At 37.8% G+C, this 23,018-nt stretch overlaps 1 protein-coding gene across 1 annotated transcript in view; it reads left to right on the forward strand.

Annotated features, from left to right (window-relative positions):
• The first annotated feature begins 811 nt into the window (after positions 1-811).
• mus101 (mutagen-sensitive 101) overlaps positions 812-23,018 on the forward strand; it is a 51,380-nt gene continuing 29,173 nt past the window's right edge. The window contains exons 1-9 of the mRNA XM_089647568.1: positions 812-1,114; positions 5,097-5,248; positions 5,956-6,088; positions 12,054-12,161; positions 16,171-16,433; positions 17,536-17,711; positions 18,625-18,731; positions 19,599-19,733; positions 19,810-20,046. Coding sequence (XP_089503694.1) covers positions 1,025-1,114; positions 5,097-5,248; positions 5,956-6,088; positions 12,054-12,161; positions 16,171-16,433; positions 17,536-17,711; positions 18,625-18,731; positions 19,599-19,733; positions 19,810-20,046 — 1,401 coding nt within the window. The 5' untranslated portion in view covers positions 812-1,024. The remainder of the gene's footprint in view (positions 1,115-5,096; positions 5,249-5,955; positions 6,089-12,053; positions 12,162-16,170; positions 16,434-17,535; positions 17,712-18,624; positions 18,732-19,598; positions 19,734-19,809; positions 20,047-23,018) is intronic.

Here is a 23,018-nt window from a genome sequence, read left to right on the forward strand (position 1 = left end):
AATAGTGCACCTAAGGACTTTTTAAAGATAATTTTTTTGTGTTTGTAAGTCTAGAAAAAATAACTTTTTTTTCAACTCCATACTCAATGTGGAAAGATGTTTTCATTTTTGGGAATGTTATTTGGAAAGCCTTTGATAGTATTTTTAGTTTGTAAAAGTAAGACAAACATTCTTGGTTTACGAATAACATGACAATATTTGAAAGTTTCCTACTACCACCACAATAAGTGGAAAATTTTGCATGTGTTATGAAGTGACCCTCAGATATATTTTGAGCATACTGTTTTAAAGCTAGTACCGCAGCGAATTATGTTCAGTTGAACACCAAGATGCGTAAATCGTAACTTTGTGTAACATCGTGTTTTAAACTTGATAGTCAAGCTTTAAAAGTATTAAAAATTATTTTTTCAGTTTATTCCGAAGAAGAAAAAATTATGATGTTAGTTATTTAATACCAACGCTGATGCTAACGCTAATGCTAATGCTAATGCACACGCAAGCCAAACTGCTGTGCTGAACCGCGACTTATAGGAAAAGAACGAAGTAACCGCAAATGGCACGAAACGCCGCTTACGGTTGCTTTTCTACGGTTCTTTTCCCATAATTCGTGATTCGGCTCGCGCTTCGGTTCGCAAGCGTATACGTAGAATTACAGTTTCAAGTATTTTCATAATTAAACCACCCACTCTTTTCATAATCGGATCCTACTCAGAGAAAAGCATAGACATATAAATTAAATCAGTAAAATTATAATTAAACAGTTGGTCATTGTCTATAGGACGATTTCAAACAAAATATTGTGGGAAAAGAAACGGGTGACAGCTGAGCACGCGAATCAGCGAATGTTCAAAATATGTGGAAGTTTATTCGACAAATTATTTGATTTTTCTTCTTAATCTGAAATAAATTTTTATTAACTTATTATTAATATGTGTTGAGAACCTACAGTGTCGGTTATACATGTGATTTATTTTTATTTAAATTGATCTGTAAACAAGACGTCAAACTCTTATCGCGAATCACGATGACAGAAGAAGTGCAGTTGTATTTCGTTTTACCCCAAGGTGTAGATGGCGAAGATGACTGTGATGCTGAGATGCAGCAAGCCTTTAATGTAAATAACTTGATGATATCGTTTAAGCTTTATGTTTTTGATTTTTGCCATAAACAAATATATTGCAGCATGTGTGAAAATGGCAAAAGGGTGAACTTTGGCTGCTGAAGTAAAAAGCGAAACTAAGCCTAATTTCAGAGTGCAATTGAATGAATATAAAGATGTCTCCCAACATATTCCATGTCTTATTATAAGACTAGTAAATCCTCTTGTAGTCTGCAGATAAGTTTGTAGATTTGGTATGGTAAAGTTTTCCAATTCCGCTTCATGTAGAGGCTCTTAAAAAACAACACTTGATTTCAACTTAAATAGCTAATGGAGACAACTATTTAAGTCGGGGGTTTAAGTAAGCATGCACAAAATGAGTTTTTAGTTTGTTATTTTTTTTTAATGTGTGAAATTGCACAATAGTTCGAACTGCTCCCAACCGTCTGGAGCCAGTGAGACTATGGCATCGCCAATTGGGGTATGTTGTGAGGCTGAAGGTAGTGGGGAGGGGAAGGAGATGGGAAGAGGAAGTTCGGGAAGTACCTGGCTATTCAGATCTGGTCACCAAACAGGGCCAAAGCTATTTCAAGTTTTTCGAGTGGTGGTCTTTCATCAGGGTCTGGAATGTACCTCACTGGAAGCCAAAACCTGTCAGCTATCACCGGGAAATGATCAGAAATAGCCTAGAGGAATTCCCCCCCTGCCACCTATGCGGAAGCCACCGCTAACAAAATTATGGTGGCTATATATATCATAGGAACAGGGAGGAGGAGTTCACAAAGAAACAGGAGGCCCTTGTGAGTGAAGGGGCGAGCGATCTGATTCTGAACATCCCAAAAGGAGAGTACAGACCCAGATTCGGTGAGTACTTCACTCACAAGGGTGTCCTGAAAATGACCTGCTCTGACAAGGAGTCAGAGAAATGGCTGAGGGAGATTGTGCCGACCTTGCGGAAATTACATGGCTGTGACCTGGAGGTGGTGGGGTTGAAAACTACCAAAGTATGTGAAGGTCAAGGCAATGATCCCCGAAAATGGAGCAGTAAGCACCGAGAGGCTGCTGCAACAGCTGGAAAATCAGACCCCTCAGCTGAACACAAAAAGTGGATCGTCCACGACTCAGTTAGGGAGAAAGATAGATATCGCCCGATAATGAGCGTGAACGAGGACAGTGTAAAAGTGCTGAGGGAAATGGGGATGACGGCACACGTCGGAATAAGGAAGGCCACCTTCACGGTGCGCTGTCCCAGCACCGAGGAGCGTAAGTAGGGTGAGTGACCTAAGGATTAGACAAATGACTAAAAACTTAAATTTCGCTCAAATAAACTTGCATCGCAGCCCAGCAGCGGCTGCCGTGCTCAGCAGGAGAGTCACTCGGGACACGCACGCTGTCACGCTGATCCAAGACCCTTGGACTTAACAGGGGGAAGGTCAGAGGACTAAACATGAACCAAGGGCTACTCTATTACAATGACTCGGGAGACAGACCCAGGGCTTGCATCCTCATTACAGGAATAGCTGGCTCACTACTGCAAAAGGGTCCGGATGACTGTTAAAGGAATGAGGTAAAATGGGAGTTAGCACAATGGGCCTGTGGCCTAAGTGCTCACTCCCATATATAAAAAGTACTATTTATAATTTTTTTGCGTATTAAAATGAAGCGGAATTCAACGAGTTTATCATACATATTAACTAACTGCAAAGGCTGTTGAACACAGCCACTCGCTCAATATGCGACTCCACCAGATACCGTCAACTCACCTTTCTTTTATGTGACTTTCTACCCTGGCTTCAACTCACATAAATAGTACACGGTGTATAAGGTACTGAACGGGCTGGAACCATTGGCTTCACACTTGGCTAATGAGGGACCGTCTTACTCTGAAGCAGTTGAGGTTAGTGGCCTGTCTCATTGGGAGTTCAATCGGAGATTAAAAAGGAAAAATCCTTTGGATATTTGGGAATCTGGTAAGGAGACAATGAAAGATGATGATTGTGTTGTGTTACAGCGTTTATTCTGAGTCAGTGAGTTGCGCAGTTGAGAGATGACTGGGACCGATGAGGATGACACCAGGTGTAGACGGCGATGACGGCGGACAGTGGTCGAGACGCGGGTCAGTGAGTCGACACCGCGTTGGTGGAGACCGGACTCGTGGATGTGTTCAGCACTGGTGAAGTCTTCCGGGTACTCCAGTGTGAACGAGGTAGCCGAAGGTGCGATGGACCTGTCCGCAGATGAGCAGTAGATGCAGGCCGGCGACGATGCCGCGGGGCCGAACGCAGACCGACGAAGTGGTCGCAGGGTCTAGGTGTGTGAGGTCAGCGCCGGCCAGGAACGATGGCCGGGGCCAGGGCGCTGAGGTGATCCCGAGGTGTCCATAATCAATTGCCAGATGTAGGCCGCTTCAGTATGCAGCAAGCAGTCGCAGCGTTAGCTTGTTGTTCACTCGTAAAACTGCTAATTAATGACAGACTGAAGTGCTTCTCGGCGCGCCTCATTATATAGGTGCCCGGGTGCACGAGAACTTTCACAACTGTAGGTAGGAACGCTAGAATTGAGTGTTCTCGCTACAATGCGTTTTGCATTGGCGAGTGTTCTAGAAAATTCTCGTAGCATCGCTACAGATATAAGAAAAAAATCTATTCTGATCTTTTCCATGTGCCGCATTTTTAATAGTACAGATTATGGAAATTACACTTCGTTTCAACTTAATTACTACAAGAAACAATTAATTACATTTGGAGAGATTTTTTTTTATATTAACACACACAGGAGGCCCTGAAGAAAGTAATTTCCCTCAGGGCCTATGTCATCTTTGGGGATGCTGTGGGGAGGGTATTTTTGTGGAGAGGAAGGAGTGAACATGGGTCTTGAAGAGTCCCATGTTGTAGGAGGGAGGAAACACAGAGGCCGGCAGTTCGTTCCACAGCCGAGCTGTTGAACTTAAGAACGAATCGTAGAAGCGACCCGTTCTCTTGTGACATATGTCAACCCTGTACAAATGTTGGGCGCGCGTTTGGCGTGTATCCCGACTACGCACCGGTGCCGAAGGGATCAATGACGCTAGTTCCTCAGAGCATCTTCCATTGTAATACCGATAGAACAAGGACAGCATACCTACCTAACGCCTGTGCTCCAAAGATTGCAGTCCGTTTGTTAAGATTGGGGGAATCTATCAAACGGACCGCCTGTTTCTGCACAGAGTCAAGGGTTTTTTTCAGGTATTTAGGGGCTCCAGACCAGAGATGGCTGCCAAATTCGACAGTAGGGCGCACTTGCGATTTGTACAGGGTCAGCAGTTGTGTACCATTAAAGTATCTGCGGGCCCTGTACAGGACGCCCAGCTTCTGAGAGGCCAACTTTACTCTGGCTTCGATGGAGCCCCCGTACCTGAGCTGGTCACTTATAGTTACACCAAGCATATCAATGGAAGGCCTGTTCGGAAGATTGCTTCCGTTGAAGGAGACTAGATTACCATTTGGATCCCTTTTAGACGTAATCAGACAGGATTGGGTCTTTGAAACATTAAATTCGACGAGATTATTTTTACCCCAGAGATGGTAAAAGATGCAAAAGTTCCATTTTATTTAATCAAAGTTCAATTTTTTTTTTGTAAGACGATCTCTTCTGCCTTCATTTTGAATTGTTTTAGTATGGAGTGACATCTGCAAAAGTTTTGTTTCAATCTAAATAGCCCCCACACTTCATACTACGTCACCACAGGTTGGTGAAAAAAGTTGAAAAAAGAAAAAATAGGAAATTACCAACTCCTCTCCCTTCTTTCCTCCATGGGTTGAACTATTCCTTGAATGTTTTCAAGTTTGGTGATTTGGTGAGGACATTTAACGTACAGGATCTTTGATTACTCTACAAAGATACCTAGATTATTCTAGATTACTGAAGAAGATACGGTTGTAGCGAAACCCAGTTGACATGGTGTTAAGTGGTGTTTACTAAGTTATTTAAAAAAAATATTATTTTGTTCACTTTCCAGCAATGTGAGCAACACAGATCCAGCGGTATAGCGGCAGAATGGATCACGGAGGATCAGTGCGCTGCTAAAGCAAATCTGACGAAGCGCGATGTGTTTGTACTGCAAGAGTTCAAGGGAAAATTATTCAATAAGCTGCACAAAACTAAAGCCGTGTAAGTGTGCTTTTTTATTTCTTTCGAGTCCAAGTACAGTTTCTGGTGTCATTTTATTTCTTTTTTGGTAAATGTTTACCTAACCGCTTCAATTTTAAACACAAATTATGGAAATTGCACCGCCTTTCAACAGAAATAACTCAAAATTATAAGATATAAATAAACAAGATAAAAGAATATACATTAGTACAAAGTTAGTGAAAGGAGAAACAAAAACAAAAAGCAATGACATGTTCAACTGCATTATACGATCAAAACTAGTATTCCTAGATGCGACCGTATATTTTTTTGTTTAAAATTTTCGTTTAAATCGCTAATATTCTTCAATAATTAAATATTACAATTTGAGGTTTTAGTCATCAAGTTTTTCCAAAAATAAAATTTTTACTTGTGTACGCCGGGATTTGAATCTGCGACCTTCAGATTCGTAGCCTAGAATTGTAACTACTCAACCGTGGAAGCCTCCTGGAGCCAATGAATCATGGCATATGTTGCGAGATTGAAGGAAGTGGGGAGCAAAGGATATGGGGAAAATAAGCGCCTGGCTTGGTTAAAGCCATTTCAAGCAATGTTTCGATTTTGAATGGTAGACCAATATGCTAGTGTGTTATAAGGTAGAATTATTTGATGTTCCATTTTCTCCGCTGCGTAATAACTTGATAGTTAGTTTTCGATTGTGCTCTACAATGGAGTATCTCTTGTTTCAGCATCGTGGGGGCCCGATGTCTGTCGTGCTGCCTCACGGAGGGCTCGCAGATTCCCCCGGGCCCTCAGCCCGTGTATACGGTGGCCATGCGAGGGCTGATCGTCACAGCTAGTGGGCTGGACAAGGAACAGAAGGTCAGTGTTATTATCACTTTATTATTGAAAAGGAGACTCATTTTTCACCGTATTTCTTTGACAGTAGTCCAGACTCTTTAATAAAGTTAACCTTATATTGGGTATTCGCTTTGGTTAGGACTAGGCTTGAGAGTGGGTTGATGGTTTGGGGCCCATACCAGCTAGTATTATAAGTATTCCCTCATGTTGCAGAAGGTGCAGAAGAAATTTTTGAGATTTCTCTAAGTGAGGGAGTATGGCTACTAACTATGGCTTTATCCTACTGACTTTCTCTTGGGTGTGCTCGGAATGAATATCTACGTGTCAGAAGGGATGTGTACATTGCTACACATTTCTTCAGACTGATTCGTGGATGGTTTGAAAACTCAGCTATCATAACTCAAAACAAAAAATAATACACTCGAACAACTATTTGTACAAATTGATACCACTGTAGAAAAGATAATAATTGCAACTTTATACACACCGCCACTATCTGATGCCGGAAACTATCGAAGCCACAGCGAAGACGTTGAAAATCTACTCTACAAATACCCTAACTCTAAAATTATTATTCTCGGGGATTACAACCTCCCTAACCTAAAATGGAAAACAAGTGATAGTGGTTTCATTGTTAATGAAAGTCAAAAGGATCGTCCACGTGAGATTTTAGATATGACAAATTTTTTAAATCTTTTACAACATAACTTTATATACAACATAAATGATCGCTTACTAGATCTAGCAATATCAAATTATCCTAAATTGTTCATTGAAAAATGTAATGATCCTCTGTTACCTGTTGATAACCATCACCCCCCTCTTTATATTAAGTTAAATATATGTGGCGTCGAGCCGAAACCCGTTGAAAAAACTCTCAACTACAAAAAAGCAGATTTTGAATCTATAAATTCTCATCTTTCGCATGTTGACTGGTCTTTTTTGTCTGACGTTAATACTGACGATTCCTTAGAAAATCTATATTCAATATTCTCCACCACTATCAAATCATATGTACCACTATTTACTCCTAAAAAACATACATATCCAACTTACTTCTCATCAGAACTAATAGCCTCACTACAACAAAAAAAAATACTTCATAAAAAATTTCAAAAAACTCTGAAGAAAATCGACTATACAAATTTCAGTGAAAGTAGGAAAAAATGCAAAGATCTCCCTAAAATCTGTTGTAAAACATATATAAATTCTATCGAGAACACAGCCTTAAACTCGAACAATCTCTGGAAATTTATTAAAAAAATAAACAACGACAGCACAGACTATCCTCCAGAAATGCACATGGACGACAAATACGCCAACAATACGCAAGACATTGTAAATCTTTTTTCTGATTTCTTTAAAAATGTTTATGATGATGAAACACTAGAAGAAAATATTCCTTCATTGACATTAAAAAAAACCACACATTTAACAGACTGCTACATCACCGAAGAATCTTGCAAAAAAAAATTAAATTCCTTAGACATAAACAAGTCTGCAGGCCCGGACACCATCCCGCCAATTTTCCTAAAACAGTGCTCCTCCGTATTGTCTAAACCACTAACCATTTTATTTAACCACCTACTATCCTCTGGATATTTTCCCGTCTACTGGAAATCCAGCTATATTATTTCAATATTTAAAAAAGGTGACGAGACTGACATTTCAAACTATCGACCAATATGCATACAATCTGTATTACCCAAAATCTTTGAATCTTTAGTTTTGGAAGAAATATATCCCACACTAACAAAGTTAATAAATGACAAACAACATGGCTTCATTAGAGGTAGATCAACTACAACAAATTTACTACTGTTTCAAAACTATATATTGGAGTCTTTTTCTATAAACAAGTTGACTGTATTTTTTTTTTTTTTTTTTTTTTTATATATATTTTTTTTTTTATTATTATTTTTTTTTTTTTTTAATAAATTTAATTTAGATTAAATTTGATAATATTATTATTAAGTTCTGCAAGTGTTTTAGTTTTTTATTATTGTGACAGCTGTTTCGGCTTACAAGGCCATTTTCAAACTTTTTGAAAATGGCCTTGTAAGCCGAAACAGCTGTCACAATAATAAAAAACTAAAACACTTGCAGAACTTAATAATAATATTATCAAATTTAATCTAAATTAAATTTATAAAAAAATTAAATGGAGTTCTACGAATTAAACACAAAAACAATAAATAAGTTGACTGTATATATACTGATTTTTCGAAAGCCTTTGATAAAGTGTCTCACAAAGTACTGATCCAAAAACTTCATGCTATAGGAATCAGAGCAAATATGTTAAGCTGGTTAAGTAGCTACATATCTGGTAGAACTTTACTTGTTAAAATAAAATCTTTTTTATCTAAACCATTTTTGGCCACTAGTGGCGTACCGCAAGGTAGTCATCTTGGCCCAATTTTATTTATTGTTTTTATAAATGACATAGTCAACTGCTTTGAAAATGTCAATGTACTGCTATTTGCCGACGATATTAAATTATATAAAGAAATAACCTCCTTAAACGACTGTCAAGTTCTTCAATCTAATATAGACATGCTAAATAACTGGTGTTCACAAAACAATTTATATTTAAATGTAGAAAAATGCAAAATTTTGACCTTTTCCAGAAAAAAAACATCACAATTTTTTGGCTATTCAATAAAAACAAATTTAGAAAGTGTACGGGACCAAGTTAGTGAAGCCCGCACAAATACTGCAAATTCAATAGGGCACCGGCACACATTGACACCTTGATCTGAGAGTTTTTGCAGGGGCAGTAGGAAAACATTAAATTAAACAAGTATTACTTTCCCGAGAACTCTCGGATGAGAAGTGACTGTTTGTACCAGTTACTTCTCTATTTATTGGACAAAATTATACATTAAATTTCACACATGTTCAATGAGAGTAATTAGCGATCACCCTTATCTCTTCACTGTGTTGAACAAAACAAAAACATTAGTTTTTAAATGTATGGTGGCGCCGAAAATCCATTAATATTAACTATAAATAGCAGTCGCACATTAAGGATGTGGAATAATATTATAGTATCATATTTATTTTGACACAGATATCTAAATGGTTTTATCAAAAATATTAAGGACATCGTAAAAACTTGAGATCTTGTTATCTCATAATGACTTTGGCTCTGCACGTCCGATATAGAAAGAGTAAAGGAAATGCGAGATCTTGGCATAATAATGGATGAGAAACTAGACTTTACGGCCCACATTCAACAAACTGTGAATAAGGGTATGAAAACATTAGGTTTTATATTAAGAACAATTAAAAACTTTGAATCTTTACAAATCATAAAACTATTGTACATATCCCTTGTTAGAAGCCTGATAGAACATAACTCCATAGTTTGGTCGCCCTTCTACAATGTACATATTCGTAATGTTGAAAGAATTCAAAGAAAATTTCTACGCTTCGTCAATTTTAAACTTAACATCCCTTTAGAACACATAAATTACCAGTCATTATTGAATCATTTGAATATTCCGACATTAGAAAACAGAAGAAAAATAAACGACCTAACCTTTTTATTAAAATTATTGAACTCTAAATTCGATTGTTGTGAACTCCTGCATTTAATAAATCTACACACACCTACACTAGGCAAATATCAACATTTTACATACACACATCTCATTCCAACTATAGTCTTCACTCTCCAATACAACGTTTACACAGTCTTGGTAACAAATACTTAAATAATATAAATGTATTTGACAATAATTTGAACTTGGCCAACTTTAAACGGAGTATGTGCGAACTATTTTTACCTAATTTGTAAACTATTGTTATACTTTCTTATTATAATTATGGTTGATTTTGTGGATTTTGGCAGATTTTATATTTTTCGTCTCACTTACTCTATCCATACCTATATTTTTAAAATTCTTATATTTTATGTAACATATTTTGTCAACTCTGATATTTTTTTATGTAACCTGTATTTTGTTAACACTGATTTTTAAAAAAAAAATTTTTATATGTAATCTGTATAACTAAAAATTACCTATTATAGGTAAAAGCCCTATGGGCGTTTAAATAAAAAAATAAAAAAATAAAAAAATTGAGAGCATTCATTTCCTGATGTTATCTCCATCACCGACAGCATAGACTGTTTTATCTCCCGGCCTGTAAGACTAACTTGCTATTGGTCATGTCAACAGGTGAAGTTGACTTGCCAAGGAGCCAAGGCATTCATAATATCTAGCACCTGACAGCGCCTTTGAGCTTTTTACTAGTGCAAGGCGCCATTTGGCTCAGGGCCGGCCCTGGACATATTTAGCATCAATGAAGCTGAGTTCAAACGGCAATTGTTGTCGCTCCTATAAGGCTGGAAATTGTGCAACACGTACGTCGGTCGCTATCAGTAATATGTGGGAGAATTAATGAAGAGCTCTAGTGCTGCGCTATTCGATATGCATACAGGGACCATCAGTCCAGCTTGTCAGCGATATGTCGTTGGTCGACCGACGGTACGCGTGACACTATTTCCAGTCTAAAAGCTGCTTTTTACAAAATATATCTTATTATATTTGTTTTTCACTTAGTTTTCTTTCTCTTACTAGGTATGTATACTATTTATTAATGTTTTGTTAATGAAATGTCTTTAAAAATGCAACAAAATTGTACGTTTTTCAAATGTTTTTAAAAAGAATAAATAATTTAATTGAAATATGCAGGTGAATTGGAGTCTCTTCATCCATTTTGCATTTCCTATAGCTGTTTTTTCTTTCCACTCCTAAAATCTGACTGACTGTGTCTCCTGAGGTGGCAGTGTCCTGAATGGTCCTACCCCTCAGTGAGTTTCTATTTATATTGAGTAGATGCCTGCTTTGTTTGATGTTTTTATTTATTTTTATTATCAATATAAAGTTTTTTTACAGGTTTTTTTTTCAATGTCTGTCTCACTAGGATAAACCTGTGTCGAGACAAACGCATTTAATACATAAATTGATGTTTACATATATTGATACATATAATATTTCATTATATTAAATGACATTGTGAAAATGATAAAAAAATAATAAATAATAATAATAAATGACAAGTCATTTTAAATAAATGTAGGATAACGAAAGATTTTTTAAATATTTATGTTGAGGGATCAGTAGGATTTATAAGCCCTGTTAGGAGTTCTACCGAGCCGAACCCTCTGATATGAAAATATCTTGAGTCGGTGAATTATTTTCCCATTTGATCTCTGGTGAGTTGATGTGTTGTTCTTGTATTGTTTTGTATTTATTTTGCTTATATAATGCACTTGCATAATGTTTGGACTCTTAACCCTTACCACTCCATTATTTTTCAAAAATTTTAGTCAGCCATCTCTAATTTAAATAATGGCAAATATTACTTTATTGATAGGCAGTTACAAAAAATATTGTTAAAAATTCATTCGTTATGATTTATTCTTCATATAAAAAACAGTTTACAGAAAACATTATGGACTACTTATATTTTTGCATAGTTCTAGGTTTTCTGGAACAGGTCTCAGAAAACCACACTGTTTTGCGTCTTCCCCCTGGAATCTTTGTGTTACTGCACACAGTACAGTCTTTAGAACCTTTGTCCAGTTTGGCAATGAAATACTCACTGTCACTTTCATAAGATTCATCTTCCGAAAACACTTGGTATTCAGATGACATATCATGCGAAGTTCCCGCCATCTTAGGTTATGTGAATTTAAAGGTTATTTTATAGTAAAATAAAAACGGAAAACAGTCAAAATCTTATGGAAGCGTGAATTTAAATGTTTTTTTATCGAATAATCACAAGAAACAACGTCACGTGTCAGGTTTTGCGCACGAAAATACACCGCGCGCGCAGGTCATTTCTTGTCGGCCGCCAGCCGACAACCGAGTTGTAGCGTACAAATAGTGATGTCGGCTGGCACCCGACAAATGAGTGGTAAGGGTTAATGAACACTTTGGATTGTCATAATGCATATGTTAATATCCAATGTTTGCAGGAAAAATTGAGAACGAAAATTCTGTGGATGGGTGGCCGGTATGATAATATGATGACAGTGCAAACAACTCACGTGATTTCTAACACCATATTCTCCGACAAGTATAATGTAAGTATAGTTTTGCTTGTTTTTCAGTTACAAAATAGACGTTAATCTCATATTTCAACCAACGTTCTCTCTTATTGTTATTTGTTTTTGGGGTATTATGCCGTGTTGCGCTAACTCCTTCTTTAGCCAACGTTTCGGACAGCATTGCAGTGTCCATCATCAGGGCAGATGTCTTATTTGAGGTTGTGTTAAAATGTGAACTTAAGTATGAGGTTGTGATACCGTGTTGCCAGCTCCAACCCTCTGAGCTAACATTAACGTATCATTTTTTTTATTTAAAGTGGTTTTCTTCGTTTAGCTCTGGTGTATCCGTCAATTACCGGATACCAAGAACTATTAAGCTTAGCTCCATCGTCTCTATTGATGTTTACGGGATTTTTATGAATTTCAATGGCCTCCGTAATCAGCCGTGCTCTATAAGTTTTCGGTCTCCCCAGGATTTCAGGAACAAATCCAAAGTAATGCCCGGTGTCAATCAAATGCTCGGCAATTGCCGATTTGTCAGGGTGGCCGAGTTTACAAGCTCTGAAGTGTTCCGAAATTCTTTTGGAGATAGTCCGCTCTGTCTGGCCTACATAGACCTTGTCACATCCGGAACAGCTGAGTTTATACACTCCATCTGTTTCCAGAGGAAACTTAGTCTTTGCAGACCTCAGTAAGTCCTGTATCTTTGTTGTTGTTCCGAAGACAGTCTTGATATTTTCCTTTCTCAAAAGCTTGGCAATTTTGTCTGTCACATTGTGCACATAAGGCAGGAAGGCACAGCCTTTCGACTCTTGTTCAACTCTGTCTTCGTTTGGTGCAGATTTGGCTCTTATGATTTGCCTTGTCTGACTTGCTGGGTAGCCGTTACGCTCCAGTGCATCGGTCAGCTTCGTAAGTTCCGCTCCGATTTTATGTTCTTCGCATATTCTGGTCGCTCGGGTCACCAATGTATGGATAAGTCCTCTCTTCTGCGCTGGGTGGTGGTGCGAATCAGCGTGTAAGTACCGATTCGTATGGGTTGGTTTCCTATATACAGTATGCCCTAGGCTACCATCGTGTTTCCGCATCACCTCCACATCTAGAAAGGGCAGGATTTTATCTTCGTTTTCCAGTTCCATTGTGAATTTAAGATAAGAATCCGGAAAGCAGATAGAGTATTCCAAAGAGCGGAGGCTGCACTATTAAGGGAGAGGATCCACAATGTGCGAGGCGAGCTGGATGGAGTATCTCGGGACCTTTTCGCTCTACATCTGCACCTAAGTGCAACCCTTACCGAAGAAGACTGGAGAAAAGTTGACAACATGACTTACCAACAAGCAGTAAGATCTAAGCAGTCAACAGATGCGAGACAGAAACAAAAGTTTGAAAGGCTCAACCGAGACAAAAAAGGTGATCGAAAACAACTCGATCAAAATAAAGTTGTCATCAACATTTCGACCCTTGCGTTGAGCCCAGACGCAACTTCTGTACTGGCAAAGGGGATGAATTTTGCAGTGGCCCCCAAAAAGATACCTGTGGAATCCATCGTATGTGGTGTAGAGACTGCACTACATACAATGATGAAAGTACACAAAATGTCAGAGGTGCAAGCAGAGGACATCCGGCAAGAGACTTGCCATATTTTGAAAAGGGCTGAAATACCCCGCCCCAATATCACGAAAGGAGAGTTTATGGCCCTAAAAGAATTACGCGCCAATGAGGAAATCTTGGTTCTGCCAGCCGATAAAGGAAATGCCACTGTCGTGATTAATACGGCAGACTACACAAAGAAGATGGAAGACCTCTTGTGCGATTCAGGCACCTATAAGAAGATTAAAAACAACCCCACCAACAAGATTGACATAAAGACAAGGGAACTAGTGAAAGCTTCTAGCATCAAGAAAGAGGATTGGTCTAAGCTTTTTGTAAAAGCCTCTAGAACTCCTGCCCTGTATGGTCTCCCAAAAATACATAAAAAGGAAATCCCAATGAGACCGATTGTCAGCGCTATTGGCGCTCCTACATACAAACTTTCCCAATACCTCTCAAGATTACTGCAGATGCAAACTGGTAAAACTGAATCGTGGATTAAGGATTCAACAGATCTGATAAGTAAGCTCAAGAAAGTTAAGACTGAGGAAGGAGATATTCTGGTCAGCTTTGACGTCGTGTCACTTTTCACAAATGTGCCTCTAGAAGACTCCATGACAATGCTCAGGGAGATATATGAGGAAGACATTTGCAAACTTTTTGAACACTGCCTCAAAACGGGATACTTTGCATTTCAGGGTGAACTATTTGAGCAATTGGAGGGAGTTGCGATGGGCAGTCCGTTATCGCCAGTACTAGCCAACTTTTTTATGGAGAAGTTTGAAGAAGTGGCACTCGACACAGCTTCGGCTGTCCCTAAAGTATGGTGGCGCTACGTCGACGATGTCTTCGCCATTTGGCCTCATGGAACGGAGAAACTAAACGAATTCCTGGACCATCTTAATTCTCTCCACAGCAAAATTAAATTCACAATGGAACTGGAAAACGAAGATAAAATCCTGCCCTTTCTAGATGTGGAGGTGATGCGGAAACACGATGGTAGCCTAGGGCATACTGTATATAGGAAACCAACCCATACGAATCGGTACTTACACGCTGATTCGCACCACCACCCAGCGCAGAAGAGAGGACTTATCCATACATTGGTGACCCGAGCGACCAGAATATGCGAAGAACATAAAATCGGAGCGGAACTTACGAAGCTGACCGATGCACTGGAGCGTAACGGCTACCCAGCAAGTCAGACAAGGCAAATCATAAGAGCCAAATCTGCACCAAACGAAGACAGAGTTGAACAAGAGTCGAAAGGCTGTGCCTTCCTGCCTTATGTGCACAATGTGACAGACAAAATTGCCAAGCTTTTGAGAAAGGAAAATATCAAGACTGTCTTCGGAACAACAACAAAGATACAGGACTTACTGAGGTCTGCAAAGACTAAGTTTCCTCTGGAAACAGATGGAGTGTATAAACTCAGCTGTTCCGGATGTGACAAGGTCTATGTAGGCCAGACAGAGCGGACTATCTCCAAAAGAATTTCGGAACACTTCAGAGCTTGTAAACTCGGCCACCCTGACAAATCGGCAATTGCCGAGCATTTGATTGACACCGGGCATTACTTTGGATTTGTTCCTGAAATCCTGGGGAGACCGAAAACTTATAGAGCACGGCTGATTACGGAGGCCATTGAAATTCATAAAAATCCCGTAAACATCAATAGAGACGATGGAGCTAAGCTTAATAGTTCTTGGTATCCGGTAATTGACGGATACACCAGAGCTAAACGCACCGGTGCCGAAGGGATCAATGACGCTAGTTCCTCAGAGCATCTTCCATTGTAATACCGATAGAACAAGGACAGCATACCTACCTGACGCCTGTGCTCTAAAGATTGCAGTCCGTTTGTTAAGATTGGGGAATCTATCAAACGGACTGCCCGTTTTTGCACAGAGTCAAGGGTTTTTTTCAGGTATTTAGGGGCTCCGGACCAGAGATCACTTTAAATCATTTTAGTAAGCTTAGAATGAGCTAATTTAGTGATATATGCGTTTTTGTAAAATTGAGTTAAGAAAATAATATTTTCTATCACTTTAAATCATTTTAGTAAGCTTAGAATGAGCTAATTTAGTGATATATGCGTTTTTGTAAAATTGAGTTAAGAAAATAATATTTTCTATCACTTTAAATCATTTTAGTAAGCTTAGAATGAGCTAATTTAGTGATATATACGTTTTTTGTAAAAAAAACTTTCAAGCGCTATTTCTCCCGATTTACGTTTTGGTCTGTTGGATAAAAACGAACTAGAGTGACGATTTATTTAGATAGTGGATTATACATTGACCGGTTGGTTAGTGGACTCCAGAGTCCTCCATCATTGGACAAACAACATCTTCCGCTTATAATGATGGTAGTAGGAGTTAGTAAAATATATTTTCAGTTAATTCGCAACCCGGTCATTCTTTAAAAAAATTATAATAGTATATTTCCACTTTCCCAGAACGCAGTGGCAACCAACATCCCCATCATGCACTTGGACTGGGTGGAAGCCGTGTGGGAAGATTCATTGGTCCAGAATGTCTCTGGAGCTGATCCTCGATTCTTGCAGCAGCATCGCCTACCCACCTTCTTCGGAGCTGTCATGACCACCTCCGGCTTCTCCAAGCATGAGAAGAAAAAGATCGTCAGCCTGATTAACGATAACGGCGGAAAGTTTAAAGGAGACTTTGAAAGCGCCACAACTGATGTTGTTGTGATGAACAGGTGAGGGGAGAATACTTAAAAAAAATTAAACTTGCTGGAATAAACCCAATTCCATTCGTACTCAGAGATACTTACAAACGACACGAGTTTTGTGCGCGTAGCATACGTGCCGCTCGTTACTATTTTGCTAGTGTTCGTACATAACGCGACACGTTGACTAGTTTGAGGTCAGTTGCACAGTGCTGGTAGCGCACTACGCGAGTTGCATTTTCATCTACTACTCGTTTGACTGAAATGACGTCCGAACGTGATTTGAATGTTAAATTTGTTCTGGAGGTGGGAAAATATCGATATTTATATAACTATAATTTACCGGAATATGTTAGAAGATTTAGCGGAGAAGACGTGAATTGAGGTTGTAAAGAAAAGTCAAAATGACATCATTCTCATGTGGTTTCTTGGCGGTGACGAACGCCCTACAATTAAAATTTATTTTGTTGTATGGGTGAACCAAAAATCTTTTTGTATGTCGTTTTTTATGCTTGTAAATATAAAGATGAACAATATTATTGTCTTCGTGGTTTGAGTTATTTGACATACTGAACTGCAACTCCATGGCTGAACGTGAAAAAAGTTCAAATAGCGGTAGCGCCCTGTATGGAAACTGGCATTAAAAGTTCCGTATCAGTAGGCTGCTTGTGGTTGCATCACAGTCACATAGCTTGTAAGTGTAGTAATTTCCTTTTTCGGCTGCACCAACTGTAGTAATTATGTATCGTGGACGACGAATTACCCAGATTTATTATTTGTGATAAATAAGACACGTAGGTACTTTTACGTTCTTTAATTCTATCAGGTGTATAATGTAAGGTTGTTGTTCCGAATCTGAGACAAGAGAGACAATGGACAACGTACGTACCATTTATACTCCCATTCATCTGTCTCATTCAGGCATGCGGTCTCTTTCATATCCGCAAACATACGATCAACACACTGAGTTTCTCCATGTACGAAGGGCCTGAGATATATTTTTTACAATACAAATACCTTCTCACTAAGCATAACTTATTCTGAAAATTGTGTAAGTTGGTACCCACTGTGAGTATTGAATTCTATACTTCTTACTAGCATAATATTAAATTACATATTTATTTTGTTACAGTGACAGCGTTGGCGGTGGCAAGCACAAGGCGGCCATCGAGTATAACAAGTACTGCGTGCTTCCAACGTGGATATACGAGTCCGTGGCCAAGGGCTGCGCACTCCACCCAGACAGATTTAAGGTCTACGGCAACAAGACATCCAGCCCTTTCAAAGATGAAAATCTGCCTGACTTGAGTGAGTTCAATTCACTTGATCATCTCGTACATTCATTTGATCATCTCATCCATTCGCTTGATCATCCATTAATTTAATCATCTCATCCATTCACTTGATCTTCTCATTAATTCATTTGATCATCTCATCCATTCACTTGATCTTCTCATTAATTCATTTGATCATCTCATCATTTTGCTTGATTATCTCATCCATTAATTTAATCATCTCATCCATTCACTTGACCATCCATTCATTTCATCGTCTCATTCATTCATTTGATCGTCTCATTCATTCATTTGATCATCTCATCATTCATTTGATCATCTCCTCAATTCACTTCATTTTCTCATTCATTCACTTCATTATCCATTCATTTGACCGTCTCATTCATTAATTTTATCATCTCATCATTCATTTGATCATCTCAACCATTCATTTGATTATCTAAGCCATTAATTTGATCATCTCATCAATTCACTTGATCGTCTCATTCATTCATTTTATGATCTCATCCATTCATTTGATGTTCTCATTAATTCATTTGATCATCTCTTGCATTTATTTGATCATCTCATCCATTCACTCGATCATCCATTAATTTTATCATCTCATCAATTCACTTCATCATCCGTTCACTTGATCATTTAGTCCAGTCACTTGATCGTCTGATTCATTCATTTTATCATCTTATCCATTCACTTGATCATCTCATCCATTCCATTGATCATCCTTTCACTCGATCGTATCATTCATTCGCTCCATTGTCTCATTCATTCACTTGATTGTATCATTCATTCGCTCGATTGTCTCATTCATTCACTTGATCATCTCATCCATTGACATAATGCTCTTGCAGTATAGAAATGCCTGATATTCATTCTGGCTAATTCTTGCCAATCCTTGATAATTAAAAAGCACTGTTTCATTTCAGGTATGAATTTATCCACAATAACAAATTTGAGAAATCCTGTAATGTCTTCTGTTGATGAGACGTGTTCTACTACTGTTTCATCTGATTCTACTCGCCTCACCAACAAGGTACCTTATTAAACAAAAGTTTGCATTTATAGTACTTATATTTATTTTACCTCTTAGTATTTACCCAATTTTATTTATTGTTATTTTTTATCAATTATTATTCATACTATCCTTCCCGTCATTGTCACCCTATGATTGGGCCTGGTAAGCCAACACAGGTACTTTGTAATACTTATTTAGTCAGTAGAATGTTATGTAGTACTTACTGTCCAGCTGTAATTTTAGTTTGAATAACTGTAGTAATTTTGTAGGTTTATATTTTCAATATTATTTTATTATAAGAGAAGGTTTTTTTTTTTTTTTTTTTTTTTTTTATAGTGAATACCTCACAAGAGTCCCAACTGCTCCCGTCTGGAGCCAGTGAGACTATGACATCCCCAATTGGGGGATGTTGTGAGGCTGAAGGTAAGTGGGGAAGGGAAAGAGGAAGGTGGGGAAGTACCTGGCTATTCAGATCTAGTCACTAAACACGGCTAAAGCCATTTGGAGCAACGTTTCAATTCTGAATGGTGGTCTTACACCAGGGCGATACTGGTAGTATCTTCCACTCTTTATCTAGGTTGACGCAAGGATCCCATGAGCACTTATCCCATGGGCGATAGGCCCATTGTGCTAAATATTATATTAAGTTTTCATGTATTTTTTTATTTGCTATAATTGTGAAGCTGCACATCTCGACCCAGGAATTCCCTAGTGAAATGAACGACTTATGATTTTATTGTAATATGCAATTTTTTTCATAAATAAATAGTCTAACCTAATAATAACAAAATTATGTATATACATACTAAATTCTGTTGTTTTGTTTTCTTGTTTTCGCTGTTACTACATTGTATTGAATATGATATAAAAGTGTTTCTGTCCCAGGATATCACGAGCAGAGATAGCACAAAAGGACGAACCCCTCGGGTGTGTCCTACTGCCAAGGATCCAGGGAGTGTTATAGACGGCATTGAGATGAAGGATGCGAAGGCAGCTGGATCCTTCCTGGATGGATGCTGTGTGAGTTGATTTTTTACTTTTATTTATTTATTAATTATAAACGCCTTCAACCTATCAATCTTTTAAATTGTCGCAGATCTATGTGTATGGCACCAGTACGGCCCGCCGCGACAAAGCGCACCGCCTGGTGTCACGCTGCGGAGGGGTGCGCTACGATTCGCCCGGCCCCTCAGTGACGCACGCGCTGGGCGGCGAGGGCGGGGGCGCCGGACCTCCGTCGCCCGACCGGGCCGCCATGCCGCGCGCCGCCATCCTCTCCCTCAAGTGGCTGGCTGATAGCATCAGGGCGGGCAGGCAGCTCGAGGAGAGTCAGGCAAGTAAAACATACGCTCAAGGTTGGGTGGGTTGGGTTCAGACAAATTAAAATGTAACATTGTCAGTAAATGGCGAAAAAGCGCCATTTTGTTTTTCTTTTAAATTTGAATGGTAATGATACTGCGGATTCCTTGGCCAAACAAGAAGCATCCAATCCTATTGCAACCATCATAAACCACCATCCCCTATCTGACATCTCCATACTCAAAGATAGAGCAATGTCTGAGTAGAACATTGGCACATTGCTAGTCAATCCGATGTATTCCTCGATACAAAGGACTATCCCATGAATACCCTAGCTTCAACGATTCCCCCATGATTCCAAAAGAGAATAATAACATCCCAACTTAATCAAATGAGAATAAATTGGACATTGCTCCATTCCCTCTCACTTTTTTAAATTCCCTTGCTTGTGAGATTGTACTTTCTGTGGTCTAGAAAAGAAGTGGGAACTTTAGATCACATATTTTTTGGCTGTCTCTTCAAATAAATATCTTCTCTTCTTCAAGCCTTATCTAAAATTGCCTCCTCCTGTACAACATCTCATCTCTTCTAAGTCTGAACTAGACTCCAATCTTACAAATAATTTCGAAATTTAAATAAATAAATATAATATAATAAATAAAATGAACATATAAATTCGCCTTCCCTCTCTCCGTAATTTGAAATGATTGCCTTGATTTGATTTGAAATCAGCAGAAAATGCAGCTTTGTTATGCTTGTCGTTCCAACAGACTCGCCTATCGTTAAAAATTTTTGACTTGATTTTTATTTATAAATTTTTTAATGATATTATAGACAGCCCTGATTTATTAAGTCTAATTACTTTCCATATATCTATGAGAACTAGTCGATCCAAAACTCTTTTTAATTGCAATAAAAATATCAGGACTGAGTCATTTAGATACTCGCTTATACCTAGATCGCATGCAGTTGGCAATGTTTTCTCAGAAGTAGTAGATGTGTTCAACTGTACGGAATATAGTTATAAGAAGGCTATAATAACATACCTCTAACACAATAATCAATGTCAGGAATGATAGTATTCTTCTGCATAGCTCCTTGATATCTTAGTGTTAGCCAACATAATATGTATTACTTTATTAAAAATTTATTTCTTGTTTTATTTATTTATCGTTTCTTTACATTGTATCTAAGTTAGAATTTTTAACCTCACTAGGACAAGCCTGTGTTGAGGTTAATAATTTTACAAAATAATAAAAAAAATAGCGCAAAGATTATATATTAACACATTGTCGTCGAGACACGGCCTTTGCCGTTTTTCGCGGACTGTCGGTCAACTGCGGTACACGGCAGATGCTGTTTTTGTGGACTGTCGGTTTTTGGCGGGAAACGGCACTACACGAGTTTGTTATCAGTGTGAAATACTATGATTCATAAGTGGAATGGGCTCTTCAATTAGGTGAGACAACCGCAAAAGACTCTTTTTTGACAAGAAGCAATTAAACATATGAGTTATTGAGTGTGCGCCTTTGACCTTAGGCGACACTGTTCAATTTACGCTATCAGATTTCACACATCCAGCGATTGTAAAATTGCGGGCATGGCAAATATATATTATTATTCATTATATAACTATATGATATGAATAAACATGTTATCTTTTACTTGGAATTTTCAAATATTGAATATTGAATGCTATTTACTGAATTAATATCAGATTTTTATATTCAGCTTTGAAATGTGGTGAAATTATGAAGTAATCAAAGAAATTATAATTTATTTTTGATGATCAAATGTCATATATGATTTTTTTGAAAATTTCAATTGAAAATATTATTTGGTTTAGAAATTGTGTCTATTTTAGGAAATCGATATAATTAACTAATCGCGAAAAACACCCGCTATAGGCTAGAGTCTATTGTTTGAAGCGCCCGACTACAATGTGTTAAGATGACAATATTGTTACATTGACGTTTCTACGAATTGGATACCTACATGGTACCTATTAGCCTATTCATTACTATAATGTTGTAAACATGTAGGGTGACCATGATATACATTGATATTTAAGTGCAAGAAAAATGTAACAAACTATTATTTTTAAAAACAGAGAAGAAAGAAAGAGAGAAAAAAAAATTACATTATAAAAAGAAAAGGATGAAAAAATAAACGTATTCAAAATATTATGCCACAATTTAAAAAGACAAAGATGAAAGAATATGTTGGAAATCCTCGGATGGCAGAAATAATTTAACATTCTTTTTAAATGTACACAAGGAATTTGACGATTTAATGTGATCTGGAACCAAGAAGTGGAGCCTGGTACAAATAATGTCTCTGCCCAAATGAGGATTTAGGGTGAATTACCATAAAGTTCAGACCAGAGCCAATTCTTGTAGTACAAATTTGTTGCGTTCTTTTCGCAGAACTAATATTGTTAAAAAATCTGCATAGTGTTTGTATGATAAATAGTTGTTTTAAATTCATGATATTACATTCCTTAAAAAGTAACTGTGTAGGATATGTAAATTTTTTCTTGTACATAACTTTGAGAATCAGTTGTTGGGCAATATCTTAATGCCTTTTAGACATTTTATAAGCACTTCATTCTTCCTTATATGTACTACTTTTTATATTTACATCTCTTTTTTTCATACTTTTAACCTTACTATTTACTGATTATACCATTATACTTACATTTATATTGTTGCATTCCTTATGTTGCTGTACTTTTCTCTGTAAATTAGTATGTGAATGGCACATGTTGTGCCGTATATGTGAAATAAATAAATATTAAGTGGTTCTATTACAGTCTTCAGGCAGGAACCCCAGCACACTATATTATACGAAAGTAGACACTGAATTATAGCAAAATACACTGTTTTTAATTTTTTCTTGTCTAGTCATAAGTATCATTGAATCGCTGACAGCCCTGAATTGTTAATGCCAAGTTGCGATGCCTACTCAGCTATTCCAAGTACAATTAATTTTGTGGGTAAAAATAAA

The sequence above is a fragment of the Hesperophylax consimilis genome, chromosome 26 (assembly GCF_061612785.1).
Source record: "Hesperophylax consimilis isolate HC1 chromosome 26, BYU_Hcon_1.0, whole genome shotgun sequence".
In the NCBI taxonomy this organism is placed as follows: Eukaryota; Metazoa; Arthropoda; class Insecta; order Trichoptera; family Limnephilidae; genus Hesperophylax; species Hesperophylax consimilis.